Genomic DNA, 20,604 nt, shown 5'->3' with positions numbered 1-20,604 from the left:
AAAAGAAAAGAAAAATAGCTTGTCAAAAAAAAAAGGTATAGAAAGTTTGCAAAAACAACTTTTATTTTTTCTAACCAATGCTAAGATTTGATAAATTTATTTACCAAATGGATGCTGGAAGACTGAAATGTAATTTTCTCTGTTAAAGTAAAACTTTTCTTACACTATTGGTCTGTTCCTAGTAGAAGATTATAAAGTTTTTTTTCCTAAATTATCAATATAAAATACAAAGAAAAAAATGTTCTTTTTTCAAGTGTTAAAAATATGGTGATACACAGGAAAATTACAGCTAATATAACTTATTGATGATAGCTAACAGTAACATTGTAGTATTTTTGCACCAATGACAAAGAAGATATTATATCAATTATAAGGGCAAAAATCAGGGATTATAAGCGGTATGGGATTTTTCCTTTTGGAATAATGAAAACGTTCTAAAATTGATTTAAAATGATGACAGTACAACTCTGTAATGAAAATGAGAGTGACTGAGTGTGCACTTTGTATGGAATGTACAAGGCATAGGTTTTGTGAACACAGTGAATCCTGTGACAGAAGATGGACTGTGGTTAATGGAAGAAATATGATGATGTTCTCATGAACTATAACTAATACATAATACTAGTACAGGAGGTTACTAATTAGGTTGGATGGGGAAAAATACACCAAATAAAAGATATGGGCTATAGTTAGTAGGAATATTCTGATGACCCTCTTTCATAGTTTGCAACAAAAGTTTCACAACAATGCAAAGTGTTAGTGGTGAGGTGATGTAAGGGAGCCCTGTATGATGATATGCATGTTTGTTTTATAAGTTCACATCTTTTATTACACACTTATTGTTTATATTTGTTCATATAAGAATGATATTCCTCAACAGAAATTTTTAAATTAAAAAAAAGAAGTAAATGGGAGGAAGGAGAGGTAAAATGCCACAGTATTTCCTCCTTTTCTTCCTCTCCCACCCTAGCACTTTTTTCTTTACTTCTCACATATAAGCTCCCTATCCTTCCTGTCTCCTCATCTTTGCTAGGATCCCTGTCCTAGTCTCAGAAGCATCATTTAGTCTTAGAAATTAGCAAATTCTTGTTCCTCCTTGCCGGCTGGTATGAAGGTAATGTGTGTAAATCAGATCTACAGCCAAGGAAGGCACATGACACAGTCCTGGACAATCAGGTGTTCATGGAAGTTATGAAGCTTATGAGAAAATCCTTCAAAAACAGGACACACTTAATTGCCTTCCATCTTTTGCCTTTTGCTCTCTGCCCTCCTATTTGCCTGGAATTAGACACAATTTCTGGAGCTGAAGCAGTAATCTTAGGACCCAGGGGAAAAGGCCTGGAATACTATAGAAATCTCATCCCTGATATTCTCTTTTTTTTTTTTGAAGATTTATTTATTTATTTATTTATTTATTTATTTATTTATTTATTTATTGCTCTCCCCGTCCTCCCCACCCCCCATCCTGGTTGTCTGTTCTCTGTGTCTATTTGCTTTGTCTTCTTTATCTGCTTCTGTTGTTGTCAGTGGCATGGGAATCTGTGTTTCTTTTTGTTGTGTCATCTTGTTGTGTCAGCTCTCCGTGTGTGTGGCACCATTCCTGGGCAGGCTGCACTTTCTTTCGCACTGGGCAGCTCTCCTTACAGGGCGCACTCCTTCGCATGGGGCTCCCCTACACGGGGGACACCCCTGCGTGGCAGGGCACTCCTTGCAGGCATCAGCACTGCGCATGGGCCGGCTCCACACCGGTCAAGGAGGCCCAGAGTTTGAACCGCGGACCTCCCATGTGGTAGGCAGACACCCTAACCACTGGGCCAAGTCTGCTGCCAGCCCTGATATTCTTGAATCATGAACCAATTTTTGCATCCACCTACACTTGGACTTTCTTATGTGTGAAAAATAGATCTTCATGTGTATAAGTCACTGAAGGCTAGTCTCTGTTATTTTCAGCTGAAGATAATTTCTACCTGATAATTTAGTGTCTCTGGTCCTCAGACAAGCCATGGTTGGATCATCTAAGGGTCTTTACACTTGCTGTTACCACTGTGTGAAATGCTTTCTCTCTGATCATCACATGACTGGTCCCTTTCACAGTCCAATCTCAAGTTAGAATGTCACCTTCTCAGAGGAGCCTTTCTCACCACCCTATCTGAAATAACTACCAACACTGCATCATCCTTTAATATCATACTGTTTTATTTTTTCACTGCCTTTATCAGTACCTGAAAAGCACTCATTTGCTTACTTATTCTCAATCATCTCCCACCAGGGACACAGACACCTTCTTAATTTTGTTCAGAGTTGTTTTATCTATAGCACTTAGAACAGTATGTGATATATGGCAGGTGTTCTGTGAATAGCTTCCCAGAGAGTAATCACCTCCAGAATTGGAAAGAATATATTTCCCTATAGAAAAAGTCATATATCTTACATAGATTTATAATTTAGGATATTATGGGTTAAAATTTTTTATTGCCTAATTACTGTATATAACATTGTTTATATGAGTTTCAAGTCCCAATTTCCCTTAATTAGTTCATTATAATCTTGACTATAGATCATCTTGCAGTCATCCCCATATATAGAAAACTGTGACTCCCTGAGCTATTCAGCTGCCTCCCCGCCTTTAATTTTTAATAGCTCTTCGGATTTTTAACTCCTTGATGAACTTTTTCTTTGACTTATTAAAAGAGGTTTAAAGTTTTTGATTCCTACCCAATCTAAGATAGGTCTTAATAAAATTGATTTGAGTGTCATTACTTATTCTCCTTGCAGACCCTATCTCATTTCACATCCTGTCTTGTGAAAATTATACTCTAGGCCTTTCAAGGGCACTTTGTCTAACTTCCCGCACTCCCAAATAGAAATGGTTCCTAACCCCATATCTTTTCCAAAGTCCATTTAAAAAATCAAGATATTTTCTTAATCCTTTTGGGAACCTTTCCTCTGTTCTGGATTTTAGTTTGAGGAGCATAGCGGACTATAAAGAAATAGTGAGCAAGACCTTGACATTCAGAAGAGTGAATTTTTTTTCTCTTTTAATGGCTAAAGAGTATACCCTTATACCACATACCTAGACTAATAGGATAGGGTCATCTGGTGCACACACTCAAGGAATGGAAAGTAGACAGTTTGAATAAGTATGGTAAAAGTTAGAAGACTATGAATACAGAGTAGGTAAGAGATCATTAATTGCTTCCCATCATCTGTTCTCTCCCTTTCCTTAGGAATAAAGTGCTGATTTTATTTAAGGTGGCAATGCCAAAAGAATACTTTTTCCAGTCTCCCTTGTAGTTAGATATGACCATGTGATATAATTCTGGAATATATTTTGTTTGGGATTGCTTAAAGAAGGCTGATCCAACTGGCAAGCACAGCTTTTTGCTCTTCTTTCTGCTTTCTTCTAGTCTGGAACTTGGACTGGACTGGCGGCTGGACCTCATACAGTCATCTTGTACCTTAAAGTAAGGTTGAGGATGGGAGACAGAATGATGATTTCATTGTGCCACTGTACCGGTTCTTAATTGCCCATTCTAGGGCTTCTTTTCTATAAGAGAATAAACTCTGGTGTCTTTAAGCACTTTGAGGGTTTTTTTTTTTTTTTTTTTGTTACATGTAGCCAAATATAATCCTTTTTGACACAAATGCTCACTTGGGAAGCTTTTTAAAAATATCCCAATGCCTAGGTTGTATCCCAGACCAATTAAATCAGAAACTCTAGGGATAGAACTCAAGCAGCAGTAGTTCTTAAAATTTTTTGGAAGTTTTAAACATAGCAGTGACATGATCAGAGGAGAGTTTTAAGAGGATTGATCTAGATCTAGTGAATAAGTTGAAGAGAACTGGTGAGAGACTGAGGCAAGTAGACCGATTTGCAGGTACTGCAATAGTTTATGGTCTGAGGGGATACAACTCTGAGCTAACACAATGGCCATGGAAATTGGGGTTGAGGTGGGGAAGGAGAGACACTGCAAAAGATAAAACAATACAGGACTTGGAAATTTAAGTGATGTGACACTGGGTAGGGCTAATCAAGATTTGTATCCTTAGTGATTTAAGACTACTCTAGGGGCTTGCGTTCTTTTAGTTATGTATTTCCTCCTTTTGCTTGAACCTCATTAAATTGATGTCATTCTTTAGTTTACTATGTGTCTACAGCTGCAAATCTTAAGATGAGTTTTGTTAACCTGACTGTATCTAGAGTTTCTCGTTAGATTATAAATATTTGCTCAATCATCCCTTCTATACAAAGACTCAGACATTTTATCCTAACAAGAGTCTATTTCACAAATAAGTATAGTAGTATTATATATATAATATAGACAAATATTTATCATGATTTAAAAATAATCGTATCTTGTAGGGGAAAAGAAATAAACTGAGTGACATGATGGTTCATATTCTAGAGCTTTGCTTTATATAAATAGCTTCCTGGGGCAAGACACAAACTCTCAGGGACTAAAATTTTTAAAATGGCTTAAAGAGGTGAACTTGATAGTAAATGATTACCTGATTACTCAGTATAGAGCCACCAAGTAGATAGATGTTATGTGGTAGTTTTATTGAATAACCTCAATTAAACAAACTTATTTTGTGGGTAATTTGTAAAACACATTGTCCAATGATTCATTGTAATAATGACACCTACACCTCAGAAATTGATCTTAAGTATGCTCTTCAAGCCCTCTGTTATTTAAAAACCAACATAATGGTTTAGGAATTTCAAACCAGAAAAAAGAATAACAGTCAAAAGTAATAGAAACATCATATATTTACAAGTCTGTGGCAAGACACAGCTTCTTTCAAGAATAGGCTTTAAAATACCAAGTAGACATAATGAATAAACAAGATACACGTATGAAGGATCACTGAGCTAGCTACTCAGGGTGCAAAGATGAATGAAACATGGACTTGCTCTCATGTACTTCAAAATAAAGTTCATTTTTTATAACTTTCTCTTTATTGAAACATCTATTAAGAAGAATCTACGGTGAAAGTCATTAGTCTATTTAAAACATTAAAAGGCTAAACTTCAATAGGCGATGGGAGGTCTCTTGTCTAGATTCCATATCATATTTAGTTCAGTTGCTAATATTGGCACTCTCCTTTTAACCTGCAGTGAGTCAGTACTTTGCCATTCAGAGTATATTTATGATTCTTAGGCAACAGCACAACCGAGGGACCACCACCTGCTTCTCCTGTCCACACCAGAGAAAGTGAATGCCCAGCTATGGATTGTCAGGTACCTCTCAAACTCCCCAGAACTCTCTCCTTCAGTTAGATTTTTGTTCCACCTTCAGATACTACTAAGTAAATTGGTTAGAGCAAGGTATTAAGCATATTAAGGCTTTATGTCTTTGTGAGCACATCCTTTTCATACAGAAAACATTCACCCCTAATATGAGCTACAAACTCACAAACGATAGAACATTGAGCACTGAGAATTCTTTGTGAGATAGTGTAGAGAAGGTATGTAGATGATCCTGGGCAGAAGGCCATCCCCCAGGGCAGAGCAACTCAAAGTGTGCCTTCTACTATAGGAGGGTCAGGGGAATTGTTCTCAAATGGATAGGATATTCTTTTGGTGAATATACACTGTACCTTTCACTATTTGCCTAGTGCATGTCACAGATTTAACTGCAAAATTCTCTGTAATAGGGAGGGAAAATAAAGGACATGGGGGCGGCACGGCATGTCTGCCAACCTTAGATTTCTTTTACTAACAGCAGGATTGTCACTTCCCACCCACTGCCCCCTCCACCTGTGGATCAGAGAAAGCTGAAGCTGCTTCCATGGTCACCAAGCCCTTGTACCCTACTCTACCACCCCACATAATTGCTGCTGCCTCAGCCAAAGTGAAGAAAGGAAGCATTACTGATTGAGCTGCAGTTCTCTAGTCTCCTCCTCCTCTCTCTCCCATCTCCCAACTTCCTAGCAAATAGAACAAGGGAAAGGGCAAGAAGCCAGCTAGAAGTGCACTGGGAAAATAGACCAAAAGAAATCAAATAGGGCTAAAACAAAAACAGAATGAAAAAAAAAAAGGAAGACAGAACATGAGGAAAGATAGAAGGAGAAAAGGAAAGAAACAGACTGGTGAGGAAAATCATTTCTGAATCATTTCTGAATCTGTAGTGATGGATCTCTAGGCTATTCATTACACTGCTCCAGTAAATCATTAGAAAATTCAGATTCATCTTGTTAACATAGTATGTTCATATTGCTATAAATTACTTCTGGAATTCAATCATGAGAATTCCTAAACAGTGCTTATTTTTCTATATCCCAGTTCTGTAAACAAATTATGGAGGAGCCTACATGAATTAACATAGAGCACTGGAATGATGAAGCCAGAAGATTCAGAATCCATTCAGTTCAACATTTTCACTGAGATGTAGAGAGAATTTAACAAAGTCATCCAATGTCACACAGTCTAAACCAGAACTAGGCCAAAGAGTTTGACAGTATTATGTGATTTAGGAAGACTCTACATTGGTTTATACAAAGAAGATGTTTCTAAACTTAACTACTTTTGAAACCTCACATCCCCATTTTGTTTTCAAGGTATTCAAGAAGAGACTTTTTGATAGCTATCTGGGAAACTTCAGCCTAGAAAATACCACAGAGCATAATGTAAGAAACCAAAGTAAACAAGGATTTATTTACCTAAAAAAAAATCTGATGGATCAACATCTTTTTCATGAATGTATCCTGACAACCTGAGTTTTAAATATCTTCTTAATAACCACAGTAAGCTAATCCGCACTTAAAAATAGCATTTACTATTCACTAGAGAGTCTTCTAAATGCTTGATGTATGTTAATTTACCCAATCCTCACAATATCACATGATATAAGCCCCCCTATTTATTAGCTCCATTTTACTGACTAGGAAATTAAGGTACAGAGGGGCAATATCTTTGCTGAAGGTCACTCTATTTGTAAATGGTAATACCGAGATTTGAACACTGGCCATCTGACCCAAAGTCCACACGGCCATGCACTACACTGCCACTCAGCACCCTGTGAAGCAATTTACATATTAATACACACGGATCCCTAGGAAGTGGTAAAGCCAGGATTTTATCCAGCTCTAATCTGATCTAGAGTTCATGTTTTTAGTTGTCACACTGTACTGCCTCTCTCATTCTCTCACTTAAACCTCATTTTTAAGATCTGGAATAAACCCTTCTGCACTTTCACCCACTTCAGTGGCCACTAACAGAAGGCAGTGGTGTGAGGAAGATCCAGTCCAATACAGACGGCTGTGGTCTCCATAGCAGCAGCACAGAGATGGAAATCTTAACCAACAGTCCATCAGCAGCATCAACTCCAGGGGGCTGCTTGGACGTTGGCTCCTCTGGGTCACCCTTATCAGGTGCCTGCTCCTCTCTCATTCTCGGGAACGGGTGAGGTTAATGGAAGAGGCACTAGACCAGGCAATGAAAGACTAGGGCTCTAGTCTTCAAGCAGCCCAGGCCTGGCAGGGCGCCACTACCCACTGGCCACTGTGCTGCCTGCTTTACGTATCTACCTCACTTAATCCCCATGCGTGGACATGACAACTACTTCACAGATGAGATTCGGAGAGTTACGTAATGTTGCCAAGATCATAAAAGCTGGTATGCAGTCCAGGTCTTCCTGAACTCCAAAGTCTTTACTGCTACTCTATTAAATTGTCTCTACAGTAACCTAAATCCTCTGAACGTCAGACTCCTCAAATACAAAAACAAGGAGATTGTGCTAAATCGTACTCTCTGTGGCAGGGAGCCCAAAAGATTCTTCCACAGTGCCTCAGAAGTTACTTTAGGAAGGAACTACAAGGAGACAGGGCCCCAGATCACCTGCTCATCTCTGACATGCACACACACACGTGCACATGCAGCACATACAGCCCGCTGTACGGAGCAATGCCCTTTCAGCTTATACATTTGGCTTTCCACATTTAGATTTAAAAAAAAAAAAAGGATTCTTTGCTAATAAAAAGCATGTGGTAATCTCTCTACCAAGTGATCTTTAAGGCCCCTCTTAGCTTTAACACCTATGAGAGGATCATAGTTACAAAGCTATAATAACTCTGGTAAATCAAGTCAGGCAGAAAAGACTTTGGATTTATCCGGCTGGATCTCTCCAGAAAACATCACTGTCTTTCGGCTGATCTAACACAACTTGAGAAAGTGTTTTGATTATGTTGGTCAAGACAGCCTTCTTACACAGGCCAGCTAATTGTAGACACAGGCCTGAGTTTTCTTCTCTTATGGTCACCATCCCTTGAGGCTTTTAACTGGTCGGAGAGGAAAGGGTGCAGCATTTGATGGCTTCTTTGATTCTATCCTATCGGTTTTCTCTTCCTCTCTATTTATCTTGCCTCATCCTCTTTTCCCCTTGTCCACCTCCTATCCTGTCTCCTTCTATCCCCATAGCCAGCTAGTACATAGGGAAGGGGTAGTCTGGGCTGGTAAAAAATGAGTGAATTAATTTATTCCTTTCAGTTCTACTTTCCCCCCACCTGTATTTCTGCACGGAGCAAAGCACTGATGCTTAAATGATAGCCAGTGGGCAGACATCTTGATAAGTTTTCTCTACCTCTATAGTTAATACTCTTTCATTAAAGATAATACATGTAGGAAAAAAAATAAAGCCAATTAAAAGCCAAGTGTTAACCATGGTAATGGTTATCATATCTTCTCCAAAAAAACAAAACAAAACAAAACACTTACTGAGGTTCACTTGACATACCATAAAATTCACTCATTTTAAGTGTGCAATTCAATGGTTTTTAGGAAATATGCAGAGTTATACAACCATCACCACAATCCAATTTTAGAACATTTCTATCACCTCCAAAAGATCCCTTAAGCTCTTTTTCAGTCACTCCCTTTTCATATCCCCAGCCCCAGGAAAACAACTAATCTACTTTCTGTCTCTATATGTTTGTTTTTTCTGGACATTCATATAAATGGAATCATACACTATGGAGTCTTTTGTAACAGGCTATTTCTCTTAGCATAATGCTTTTGTGTTTCATTCATGTTGTAGCAGGTATCAGTACTTTGTTCCTTTTTACATATGCCTTTTTGAATGTCAGCATTATATAGAAGAAAGAACATGGACTTGAGAATCATGTAAACCTGGGACTGAACCATAGCTCTGCCACTTCTTAGCTGCGTGACGCTGGGCAAATTCCTTAACCTTCGGAGACCCATTTGTAGAATAAGAATAATTCCTCAGAATTGTTCTATGAATTAGCTGGACTGTGCCAGCAAATTGTAGGTATTCAAGAAATCCTTTTCTCCTGCCCAAGAATCTTTGCTTTTCACAAATTTACCTGGCTTCCAACTTTAAAGTGACTCCTTCAGTCTCTCTACCAGTCATCACATTAAGTTTGAAATGAAAGCCTACATAACGAGCAATACTGGAAACGGAATTCTGCCAACGGGTATTACATCCTTCACTAATGGAGCCCAGATGGTGGGGATCCAAAGGGATTTCCTTCAATTATATTACTGTCATTTTTCATAAAGGTGGTTGAACTGTGTTTGTTATTTTAAGGAGGGAAATGTGTCAAATTCTACTCTAGAACATTTTATGGAGGTAGCTTTACCTCTGCAAGGCTCTAAGAATGCTATTTTCCCTCTAATTCTTATAAAAGTGCTCCAACTATCATCAACCCAAGGTAACATGAAACCAATTAATAAAGAGCCTTGAACCCTGGGGTAAAGAAAGTCCACCTCAAATCCTGGAAAGTCACTTTCTTAAGCAATAGTTTCAGACTCTTTATTTCTTAACTTTTTGGAAGAACCTGAATTTTTAGTGCATAGCAAAATAGCCTTTTCTGAGCTCCTTGTGCATTTCTGCAGTTCATCTTCTCTACTGAGGACTTGCCATCTGTTGAGTCCCAACTAAAGGGATTCTGGATGTAACCAGTATCTCTGTACTCTTGGACACAAAGTTCACAAAGATACTTCCCCTTAGCCCTGAATATAAAGTTCTCTGACCTAAACCTGCTTTTTCTTCTGAATTGATTGTTTCGCTACAGTTTTAAATCCACCACTGCTCTCCTTCATGTCTCTGATTGTTTTTCCTCCCTTGTTTGGAATTTTTCACAGCTGCATGTCTTCCTGGAATTCCTGAAGCACTTAATTCCCTCCACCTCCACTGCCAGAGACACTCCCAGACTTACTTCCTGTTAAGTATAGTATAACAGAAAAGGACAAGGTTTCTCAATCTTTCTACTAAATAAAATAGGTTTGGAATATATTTGGTTTATCTCTCACTTTGAGGAGATCTTTTTTCCATGATAAAATATGCCTGTTGTCAAATATAAACTAGTTATTTTAAGATGCTTTCTAATCTTTATATACCAATAACAGTCACTATATAGATTAGTGGCATTAAAAGTGGCAAAGAGTGATGCTTTCAAATGGATAAATTAGGTATGTTCTTTAAAAGTGATCAGTCCACAACATTATCAGGTGAGTTCGACTAATTTGAACTTCTATTGTAACAAAGTCGTACTCACACAGGTAGAGATAAAGGCTATATATTTCTATATGATTAAAACATGCACGTAAATGAATATATTTGTGTAAGAATTCCTGTGTTTCCTTACTTTAGGTACTAATCTTTAAAATATGAACTGTTAAAATCCATTGCTAACTTTTCTCCCAATATTGAGAGACCAGGAAGGAGTGGATGGGATCTTAGGAGGGAAGTTTTCAGTCACTGTATTATCACCTAAAATAGGTTTGGATATCCATAAATGTGACAAAAATAAATAAATAGAATTAATGGGGGGGTATAAGCATTTTAGGTTAAGTTGATTAGTGAATTTCCCTAATCACTCCCTTTTCTTATGTTTAAACATCCCTTTTATATCACTACAGTGAAGAGAATAATTTATATCCAAGACTTTATTTTAGGGGTTTTATTTTAATCGGTATCATAGGAATTTATCTGATGGTACAAATAGTTTAGTAAATCTGGAATTTAGCAAAGATTTTCTTCTCTCCTGCACAGATCTTTTGTTCAGTAGCAGATGACAAACTCGTCTTGAGGCATGATGATTTAACTTTAGTTTGATGCCCAAACATTCAACAAACATTTGTAAGTTCCAAATTCCAGTGTGTGATCAGCAGATTTTAAATTAATTTAAAAAGAAATCACTTAGTGACCAAAATCTTCCATTTATATACAGATATTACACAACTTTCAGATAATGGTTCGGCATATGGCTTATTTACAGCTCTCCAGAGATCCCTAGATTTAATTGATTGCAAAGTGATCAATTAAAACCCCAAATTTGCAGATACCCACTTGAGGCTTTTGGTTACCATAAACATCTGTCAGCATCCATGCATTATTTATATGAATTACAAAATAATGCCGAATGTCTCCTACCCGGAGATGGCCGCAAGTTTTTGGTGTGCCTGTCGGGCCATTTCGCAGCCTCTGGTTCTTGTCTTGTGCATTTCCGCTCGGAGTGAGGGACAGCTGACTGAGACGTCCCCAATAGAAATGACCAACTCTCGGTAGAGGGCCACTTGCGTGTTGAATTCTTGGACAAGCTGGAAAAGAAGCGAGTTTCTTTCACAAAACACTTATCGTCAGAAAGTTTCCTACTTCAGCGTGCATAAACTGACCTCTGATCTACCTCCCCGAATCTCCAGCCAAGGAGCTTATTAATTGTTTAAAGCTGGGCGCACAAAGATGCCACGTTCTCTTTGTCCAAAGCAAGTGTTTATTTTCGTCAGGGCAGACCTGGTCATGGAAACCCTATTTTCAGACCTACGTGCCTCCACTGGGTTAGTGTCTGAGGAGCAAGAGTATATTTGGAGAGCTAACGTGCCACTCCCAGGGCACTAGAGAATCATCCTGGGCACTTCCGCATAGACGCTCCTCTCTACTAGTGCCAGGAGACTGGATATGGATTTGAAGTTGCAAGAAGAAAAAAAACTAGGACAGGGTGTAATGGGCAAACCATTCACCTCCTGCCGGCCAGTGAACCTCTCTGGCTTCCGAGCCGGACGAGAAGCCCAGCCACAGCCTCGGCACTGGAACCTTCGTCCTCTCCGCAGCGCCCCGTGCGCTATGTTTGGATTTGTTTGCCACTGTCTCCCCACAAAGGCAGCACCCTCACCGCCGCACAGACCCCCTACATCCCTTTCCCTCCCGGGTGAGCGAGCCAGTTCACCGTGTCCTTTGCATCCACCATTCTCCGAGGGGGAAGAGGCACGACCTGCAGCCGCTGACACCCAAGACCCTTGCCTCCAAGGGGCCATCACGACCTGGGTGTCACCCCGAATTTGGGGGACTGCCGATTTAAAAATAGAGCATGTGCACGTGATTGGTAAAGAAAAGCTGAAGGGGGCGGGGAGTGGCTGGCACTCAAGCAAAAGATTAACATACACGACTCCCCCACCCCCTCTCAAGAAAGAAAAAAAAAAAAAAAAGAGGCGCAGTTTTCACCCACCATCTTGCAGTCGTCCAGGGCTCGCTGGGTTTTGTGGGCGCTCTCGGAGCCGCTGCCCCTGCGCTCCCAATCCCCGCTCTGCAGCTGGGGTTTGCTGATCTGGAAGATCGAGGAGCGGGTGGACCTGCTGGGGCGCTTTTTGCGCCCATTCGGTGCAGAACTCATGCATACACATCCACCAAGCCGAAGCCGCTGGTGCAGTGCGCCCCGGCGCGGGCGGCCCGGTTGTTGCCCTGCGCGCCGCCGCGGAGCAGCCGGAGCGGGGACCAGAGGCGCGCAGCTCACAGGGTTGGGGCTGGCTGCGCGGGTGGGTAACCTTCAGCTTGAAGGAGAGCGGGGGAAGCGCTGGCTGTGCAGTGCAGCATCGCTTCCACTAGCAGCAAGGAATGGGCTCGGTCAAGTTCTGCTCAGCAGCATTGCGGGCCCTGTCCCGAGAGCTGGGCGCTGGCGCGGGCTCGCACCGCTTTCCCCTCGGCATAGATTGCAGGACTGGGCGAGAAGAAACGCGCTGCCCGGCGGTTCGGAGTTTCCATTCAGCTGGGGGAGCAGCTTTCAAAGCCTGCGCCGCTAGGTGGGGGGTGGGGGGTGCTCTTGCTTCGGTGTCTTCCTGCAGCGGCACTGGATTTGTCTTTCCTTTCCCTCCCCCGTCGCCAGGCCTGGAAGGGCTGGCCGTCTCCAAAGCAGGCCAATTGGCCCTAATCGGCTGCCTTGATCCCTAGTCTCTACGGGCTCATCTGTTTGAAGATCCCAAATGAATTCGTGGCGGGACTGGTAGACGCAGGGAATCGATCTGGCTGACGTTGTACGCAGCCCCGCACATTGATAGGACCACAGTAGTGTGATCGGTCCATACATTTCCCTCCCCCCCCCCCCCCCCCCGTGTGTGCACTTATCCAATCAAATCCCCAGGAACATCAATTGCAATATTACTTCATCTGCTCTATTATTAGAAACGAAAAGTGTCATCAGAGTGGAGCACATTGCCACATGCTGGGGCCTAAACACAGATTTTAAATAAACCATCTGAGACTGTCTGGGGCCACTGATTTTCAAAGTCCGAACTGAGGAAGGAGTGAGGTTTTTGCTTCAAATGGAAAATCTCTTGATAATAAAAAAGGGAAGCTTTGTTACCCTGTTTTGTCTTTGTGAATTGGCGGAGAGGGGAGCTCTGGAGCAGGGGAGAGGGCAGAATGCCCAAAAGTTCAAAGTGCTCCTCATCCCCATCCTACTTGAACTGGTAAAAGCCTTGGTCTTGAATTCCACTCTCAGGACCTAACTCTGAGAGATTCCCATAGAGACTTGAGCAAGTAAAAGTCAACAGGCTTCCCTGTACTCTCAAAATGACCCTCATCTCCTTTATGGAACATCAGTGACCCAGAGTACAGGGAAGCCACATGAAAGAGGACTGAAGTAAAAGCCTGGGCCATTTAAGTTCACTTTATCATAGACATCTTAAAACCTTAGGGGGATGAAGAGGGAGTAGAGTGAAGCACTCAATTCTAATGTTCTGAGAAAGCTTGTTGCAATGATTCACCAGCTGGGAGAGGACAGATAAAGGGATCTGCCATGACAAGGGAACTTGTCATGTTGAAAAGCCTGAGTTTCCTGGTCAAACTCTCAAGGGAATGTGGAGAGTACACAGGGAGAGAGATAGTCAGAAATAGCCAGGAAGGCTAACACCCCAGGGAGGGTGACGCCAGAATTTCTTTTGTCAAACAGCCAAAAAAATTGGGGTAGAGATCTGAATGGATTTTCAGCAGCATTTGCATAGTTGTCTTATCAAAGAGTTGGGGGTCCCCTCTGTGCTGCTGTCCTCTAGGTAGTTTGATTGCCCAGAGACCAAGGTGAAAAGACTCTTCTGCTGACAGAATCTCCCCAAATGTAGTAAGATAAGAGATTAACCCTTGGTCCTCTCACTGACTGTTCCTCTTTCCCTCAGTCTCAATTTTCTCTCTACTGCCCTTGTGTAGGGAGGAAAGTTTGAGGAACATAGTAGAAGGCTGAGACTTAGCAAGTGGATTGAATGGAGGGGATGCTGAGGAGGAAGGTAGCAGAAGGGACTAAGGGACTTTAAGGTGGGAGGGATACCTCTCATTTGTAAATTGCAGTCTTGTGATATAAATACCTTTCATTATCACTAACTATCCTCTCCCTCACTCCCACCTTCAAGACAAGCTTCCTCTGGGCCATGGTTGTGGCGCTTTGGAGAATTGAAACTAATGTGGCTGAGTTTCACAAATGCATGGACATAGGATGAAGAGAACAGGTTACGGGAGGGCAGTGTGCTGGGAGTCTTTTCCCCTCACTCTATTATTTCATCGCCTTTCTGTGCGGTGAAACAATGATTGCCATCAGATTTGAGCATCTCAAAGGTCCTCAGTAGTAGGTTTCTACTCCAGCTACAGCCATCTGGTTTCACCCTTCCCCCCTCCTTCTGCCTAGGGACAATTTCAACAAATTAAAAGACAACATAATTGCACTGCCCTCTTTTCTATGCTATACTGCTTGCAGGCCGTGGGAGACTCTGAGAATAAAAGGGAATAAATGGGTCCAACACAATGTCACCTCTGAAGGAGGAGTACAGACTTGGAAACCCTCTGGGAGAGTAAAGTGAAACTGTCATTTGTAGGTGTGCATTGGCCTTTCCTTATACACAGTCCAAGCCATTTTCATGAGGGGAGAAAAATAGCATCAATTTCAGAGCTGTCTCTCTAAGCAACAAATGCTGCAATCAGAATAGCAGCAGGCAAGTTTCATTCCCTCATCTTCCCCCACATTCACAACAGCATGAATTTACATTCCTAGGGCCGTCTGACTGCCAAATAGAAGGGTAAAGTGCAGTTGGAAATTCCAACAATAAGGGTACATTTTTTGGTTGTCCAGACCCAATTTTTGTACAATTCTTATCATGGGTCTTTCTATGGCTTTGACCGAAGTCAGTTCTTAGATTCACTCCTCTAACATAGGATCCACCTTCCATTTCATATTCTCTCTATGGTAGTTTTTGAGAATTCATTTTGATTTGGAATTTTTAAAAAATGCGTACCAGTTTAGAGAGAATATAAGCCCCAGGTTTGTATCTTTGAATTGGTGTTATAAGGAGACACGATGGGACCCAAAGATGAACACATCAACCCGGGCTGGCATCTTGTGAAAGGAGATACTGGAAAGTAGATTTCCTCTGGGAATAAAGTTCTAAGAGGGGAAAAGAATGAAACAGGACCTTATTATCTGCATGGGTCTGTGGCAGAAGCAGAGGCAGAGAAAAATACAGTCAGATGCTGGGTTCTGAGAAGTTGGGAGGTCTGAAGGTAATGATGAAATTGCTCTTGGTTGGTGTCAAGAGATAAGAAATTGAATTATTATGAAGGATTTAGTGAATAAGTTATGCAATTTCCACTTCAAATAGGAAGAAGTTCAATGTTGTGGGAATAATTTACTTATTAATTTCATAAATATTTTTGACTATTTTTATTAGGAGCATATCCAGATTTTGTTGGTCATAAAGCTTATAGAATCTGGGGGCTCTTCTTTAAGAAACAGAATCCAAATTTTTAAATAAAAAATTAGATACAGTCTTGGAAGCAGCCTGTGTGAATAAGTTTCCCTGAAGCTTAGGCTTCATTACCTTCAAGGCAAATCTCCATTGGTGTCTATTATGTGCACAGTGGGCATCTGATATCTTGCCTGCTCAGTTTTTATTCTCCCCTTTTCTGATGATAGAACCTTGTGTTTCCTTTGAGAAATCGCTCCTTCCTCACTTTTCATCCACCCGGTCCTGTGGGTGGGCAAAGGGTTCTGCATTCCCAGTGGCTACAATGACTGATAATGGGTGAGAAATCTAAGCTGGCAATGAATTTTAGACCTGGCATTTTTAAATGAAACTTTTAGGTTGAAATACATGAAATTGTCATTATTCAAATATTTTTGACATATATAAATAGAAATTTTTAATATTTCAACCTAATATTAAGAGTTTCTTTTTTCCATTGGGTTCCTAGGGTAGTAAGATGAAATCCTCGAATTTCTGATGGCCAACTTTGCTACTCATGATGGACAGCCTGCCTGAGAGTGAACCTAGAGGAAATCAGAATGAAAGGTTGGAGAAAGATTGATTCCTAATGATTCTATTAATCATATGGGACCAGCTCTGCCTTAAGTCAAACCACATTTAGAATTTCAGTTAGATGAACCAAGAAATTCCCTTTTAAACTAAGTCAGTTTAAATTGGGTTGCTGCCATTTGAAATCAAAAGAGTCCTGATCAATATAAGTAAATTATTATTGTGCAGTAAAAGCATAGCATACATAAAATCATTCCATCATCAAGCACATATTGATGTGCCTATGAGCAAGGCACTATATTAATAATGAGAGAGGATACAACAAAAGTAAGAGATATGATTCTTCCTTCTAAGGTGCTTACACTGAAGAGATGAAACTCGCACACATGAAATTATGAAGTACAGCAAAATATATAGTAGTATTATTTTTTGTTACATAGTGGACGATAGGAATTTCGAGATGGGGTCAATCTCTGTAGACTGAAGTTAGTAGAAAAGGCTATATGAATGAGATGGAACTTGAGCTAGGTATTGACATTTAGGCTTTGGCTAGATAAAAGAATGTGGTAGAACTTTTCAGGGATTGGCTAATAGCAGGAGTAAAGGCAAAAGAGTGGAGAGCATGAAGAGTTTAACCTGAACTGGAGGTGAGTAGAGGATGGTATGAAAGCAGAAAGTCTCTGCTTCTTTTATGACAATAAATCATTTGTCCATGATTTAAAGCCATGTTGGGAAGTAGCTATACCCAACAGATTAACCTGTTGTCTAACATTAATCTCCTACAATTTTGAATGAGGCAATTTGGGTGTTAAAGTCCAGTGTTCTCAGAAATTGATGATGCAAGTTACAGGTAGAGTGGGAAAAAATATTAACTAAGAATGGAACAGTTCACATTACTTAGAGCTTTCAGAGTATAGCAGAAGAGTTTTGTCCTGATGTTAGATCGGTATAGACCATGGGCAGAGGAGGACCATTGCCATTTCTTAATTAATTAAAAAGAGGCAAGTATAGAGGAACCCTGTATTTTATGCATGATTTTTCTGTCAAGTCACAACTTCTGTAATAAAAAAAGAGGCAAGTGATGTTTTAAGAAAATTAATTTGGCAGTGATATGTAGGATGCATTAGAATTGGTATTGAAGCCATTTATTCAGCTATTACGATAATCCAAGTGGGATTTGAAATCTGACTCTGCTAATAAGAATCAGGGAGAAATCTAAGAGGATTTTAACGTCAGAACTTTATATCAGGACAGGACTGACTAGAAAAAAATCCAAACTACCCAAAGTAAAAAGCAACAGGTATTTCAATCTTCCATGGAAATAACTAAACTCACAGACAATTATCCCTGAAATTTGCATTTAATCATGATTCTATAGAGCTTTTCCTGCCTTCTTTATACACAAAACATGTACTCACTGGTCAAACCCTCCAGCTCACCTGGCCTATGGGTTCCACCGAGACCTCCTGCCCATTTGACTAGACCTCTTTCTATCCAACCACGGCTCTGGCCTGAACCTAATCTGTGTCTCACCAAACACTTATATTATTGAGCTATTGCCTTGCTGACTATCTCCTTCTGCAGACTTCATCAACCTTCCCTGCAGTGGCCACACCTTGCAACATAACTTAGTTCCTTTAAGGACACTTCTGGATCTGCCAAATATGCTGAAACACTTTGAAGGAACACTGCAGTGGACAAGCTGTGTCTGCAGAACCAGTTTCTTAAGTGTCCTTTGGCCTACCTTTGCCTTGGCTCATTTTGGGCCATTCCATTTACCTTTGTTTCATTCTCTGATTACTGTGTGATCTCTTCTCTCTTCTCTCTCTCTCTCTCTAATAATCACACAGTTGATACTTATATATATCTTCCCTTATTTTAAAAAGTATGTTACAGTCCTCTTTGACCATCCCCCTATAACTTCAGTCCTCTTCTGCCTCCCCTTCCTATCAGTTTATTCTTAACAGATAAGTCTTCTTATCAGTTTTCTGTGTAGATCTTTTATACATAATTCTATACTTATATCTCCTGAGAAAACAGGTAGTGTTTTGTATTGTTTATATATGGGTGTGTTTATATAGAAATGCTGTATCATGGTGTCATTCTGCAACATGCCATTTTTCTTTGAAGAGGCTTCTATATTAGTACACATCAATCTCCTTAACTTATGCACAGATTCAAGAATAAAAGATATATAATAGTTTATTAAATCATTCCCATCAGTACATTTATATAATTTCAAATGCTTTAATATTATTAACAATGCTGTACTGAAACTTTTAAGCATGCCTTCTTTTTCATATGAGGGTACTTATTTCATAAGTATATGTAAAGTGAAATTTCTGGGTCATACAATATGTGCATTTATGTTTTTTTTGTTTTATTTATTTATTATTATTTATTTCTCTCCCCTTCTACCCCCCCCCTTTGCGGTTGTCTGTTCTCTGTGTCTATTTGCTGCGTCGTCTTCTTTGTCCGCTTCTGTTGTTGTCAGCGGTATGGGAATCTGTGTTTCTTTTTGTTGCATCATCTTCTTGTGTCAGCTTCTCTGTGTGGGCGGCGCCATTCCTGGGCAGGCTGCACATTTTCTTTTGCACTGGGCAGCTCTCCTTATGGGGAGTACTCCTTGCACATGGGGCTCCCCTACGCAGGGGACACCCCTGCGTGGCACAGCACTCCTTGTGCACATCAGCACTGCCCATAGGCCAGCTCCACACAGGTCAAGGAGGCCTGGGGTTTGAATTGCAGACCTCCCATGTGGTAGACAGACGCCCTAACCATTGGGCCAAGTCCACTTCCCTGCATTTATGTTTTAAGCAATGCTCTGAAATTTCTTTCCAAGTTTGCTGCATCAAATTATACAAATACTGACTACTTATTAAACTACCTCTTTACCCACATACTAGTCAGCTTGATATTATTAAACTTTTAAATTTTTTGCCAGTTTGACTATCTTGATGCTATATTTTTAACTCTGAGCCTTCCAATACCACCTTCCAAGCTTCCACCAATTTTATCCCCCTTAGCAAAGAATCTTTATGGACCAATACTTGGTAATGTCTGCCTCTCCCCACCACACACTACCCCACCCAAACACACACTCTCACACACTACCCTCCTGCTCAGCATGGTATTAGGACTCCTGCTCCAAGGGTATCTCTGAGTGGGTGCAACCTGTCTTTGAAAGTGTGGACTTCCAAATTGCTTAGTATTAGGAAATAGAATTAGAAATTCCCTATTCTGGGAAATCATAAAAATGGAGCTCCCATGATAGAATTGGGCTATTAAAAATATTTGGCTAGAGAAACGGTTAGGGCTGGAGAAATAAATTTAGAAGTCAGAAATAAAGAGTGGTCTATGACCTTTGAGAATGGATGTGTTTCCAGGAAGGAATAAATGTCGGTGTGGGTGTGGCTGTGTGTGTGTGTGTGAGGGGAAATAGCAGAGGGAGGAGGATCAAGTACTGAGGCATGTTAACAGATGAGAGGTTGTATGATGGCAGAGTCAGCAGAGAAATGGAGAAGGGAGCACTGGTAAGACAGAGGAGGAATCCGTGGAATGCAATCTCCCTCCCCCCACCCCCCAAGCAAAGGTCAGAGCCACTTTTGAAAAGTGAGATGTATGATACAACAGAAGTGTCAAGGAGTAAAAGGACTTAGAAAAATACCTTTTGGCAAGAAGTCTTTGTGAAGAGTTGTGTAGATATGAGTAGAAGGAACAAAACCCAACTTGTAAGTGAACAATGAAGATAAGAAGTGTAAGATATGGGCAGACAGTAAATATGAGGGCAAAAGAAGAGATAGAATGGTAGCTAAGGAATGGCAGATTATGGTAAATGTGTGTATATTGTTTGTATTTATTTTAAAAATATGTATTTGCAAAAGAAGGTAAGAGCCGGCAGATAAGCAAAGATAGCAGTTGCTTTAATAAGAGAGCATAATTAGTAGGAAAAGCTGCCAAAGGAGAGAAGAAAGAATGTGGTCCAATGCACAAGTGAATGGAAATATACCGATATTTTGCAAATGAGGAGAGTCTAGACCCAAGAGTTCTTGTTTTTTTTTTTTTTTTTTTTT

The 20,604-nt window shown here is 40.4% G+C and overlaps 1 protein-coding gene across 2 annotated transcripts in view; it reads right to left on the bottom strand.

Annotated features, from left to right (window-relative positions):
- The window catches only part of RGS7BP (regulator of G protein signaling 7 binding protein), a 135,362-nt gene extending 122,009 nt beyond the window's left edge, over nt 1-13,353 (bottom strand). Inside the window, exons 1-2 of one of the 2 annotated variants that reach the window (XM_004465582.3) lie at nt 12,469-13,353; nt 11,397-11,563 (exon numbers count right to left, since the gene is read on the bottom strand). In XM_004465582.3, coding sequence (XP_004465639.1) covers nt 11,397-11,563; nt 12,469-12,633 — 332 coding nt within the window. In that variant the 5' untranslated portion in view covers nt 12,634-13,353. Of the gene's footprint in view, nt 1-11,396; nt 11,564-12,189; nt 12,320-12,468 lie in introns of those variants that run through there. The other variant, XM_004465583.4, reaches the window with a different exon arrangement.
- Nucleotides 13,354-20,604: the final 7,251 nt, after the last annotated feature.

The sequence above is a fragment of the Dasypus novemcinctus genome, chromosome 2 (genome assembly GCF_030445035.2).
Source record: "Dasypus novemcinctus isolate mDasNov1 chromosome 2, mDasNov1.1.hap2, whole genome shotgun sequence".
Lineage (NCBI taxonomy): Eukaryota > Metazoa > Chordata > Mammalia > Cingulata > Dasypodidae > Dasypus > Dasypus novemcinctus.
The sequence above is the reverse complement of the archived record's forward strand: the minus strand, read 5'-3'. Positions and strand labels throughout refer to the sequence as shown.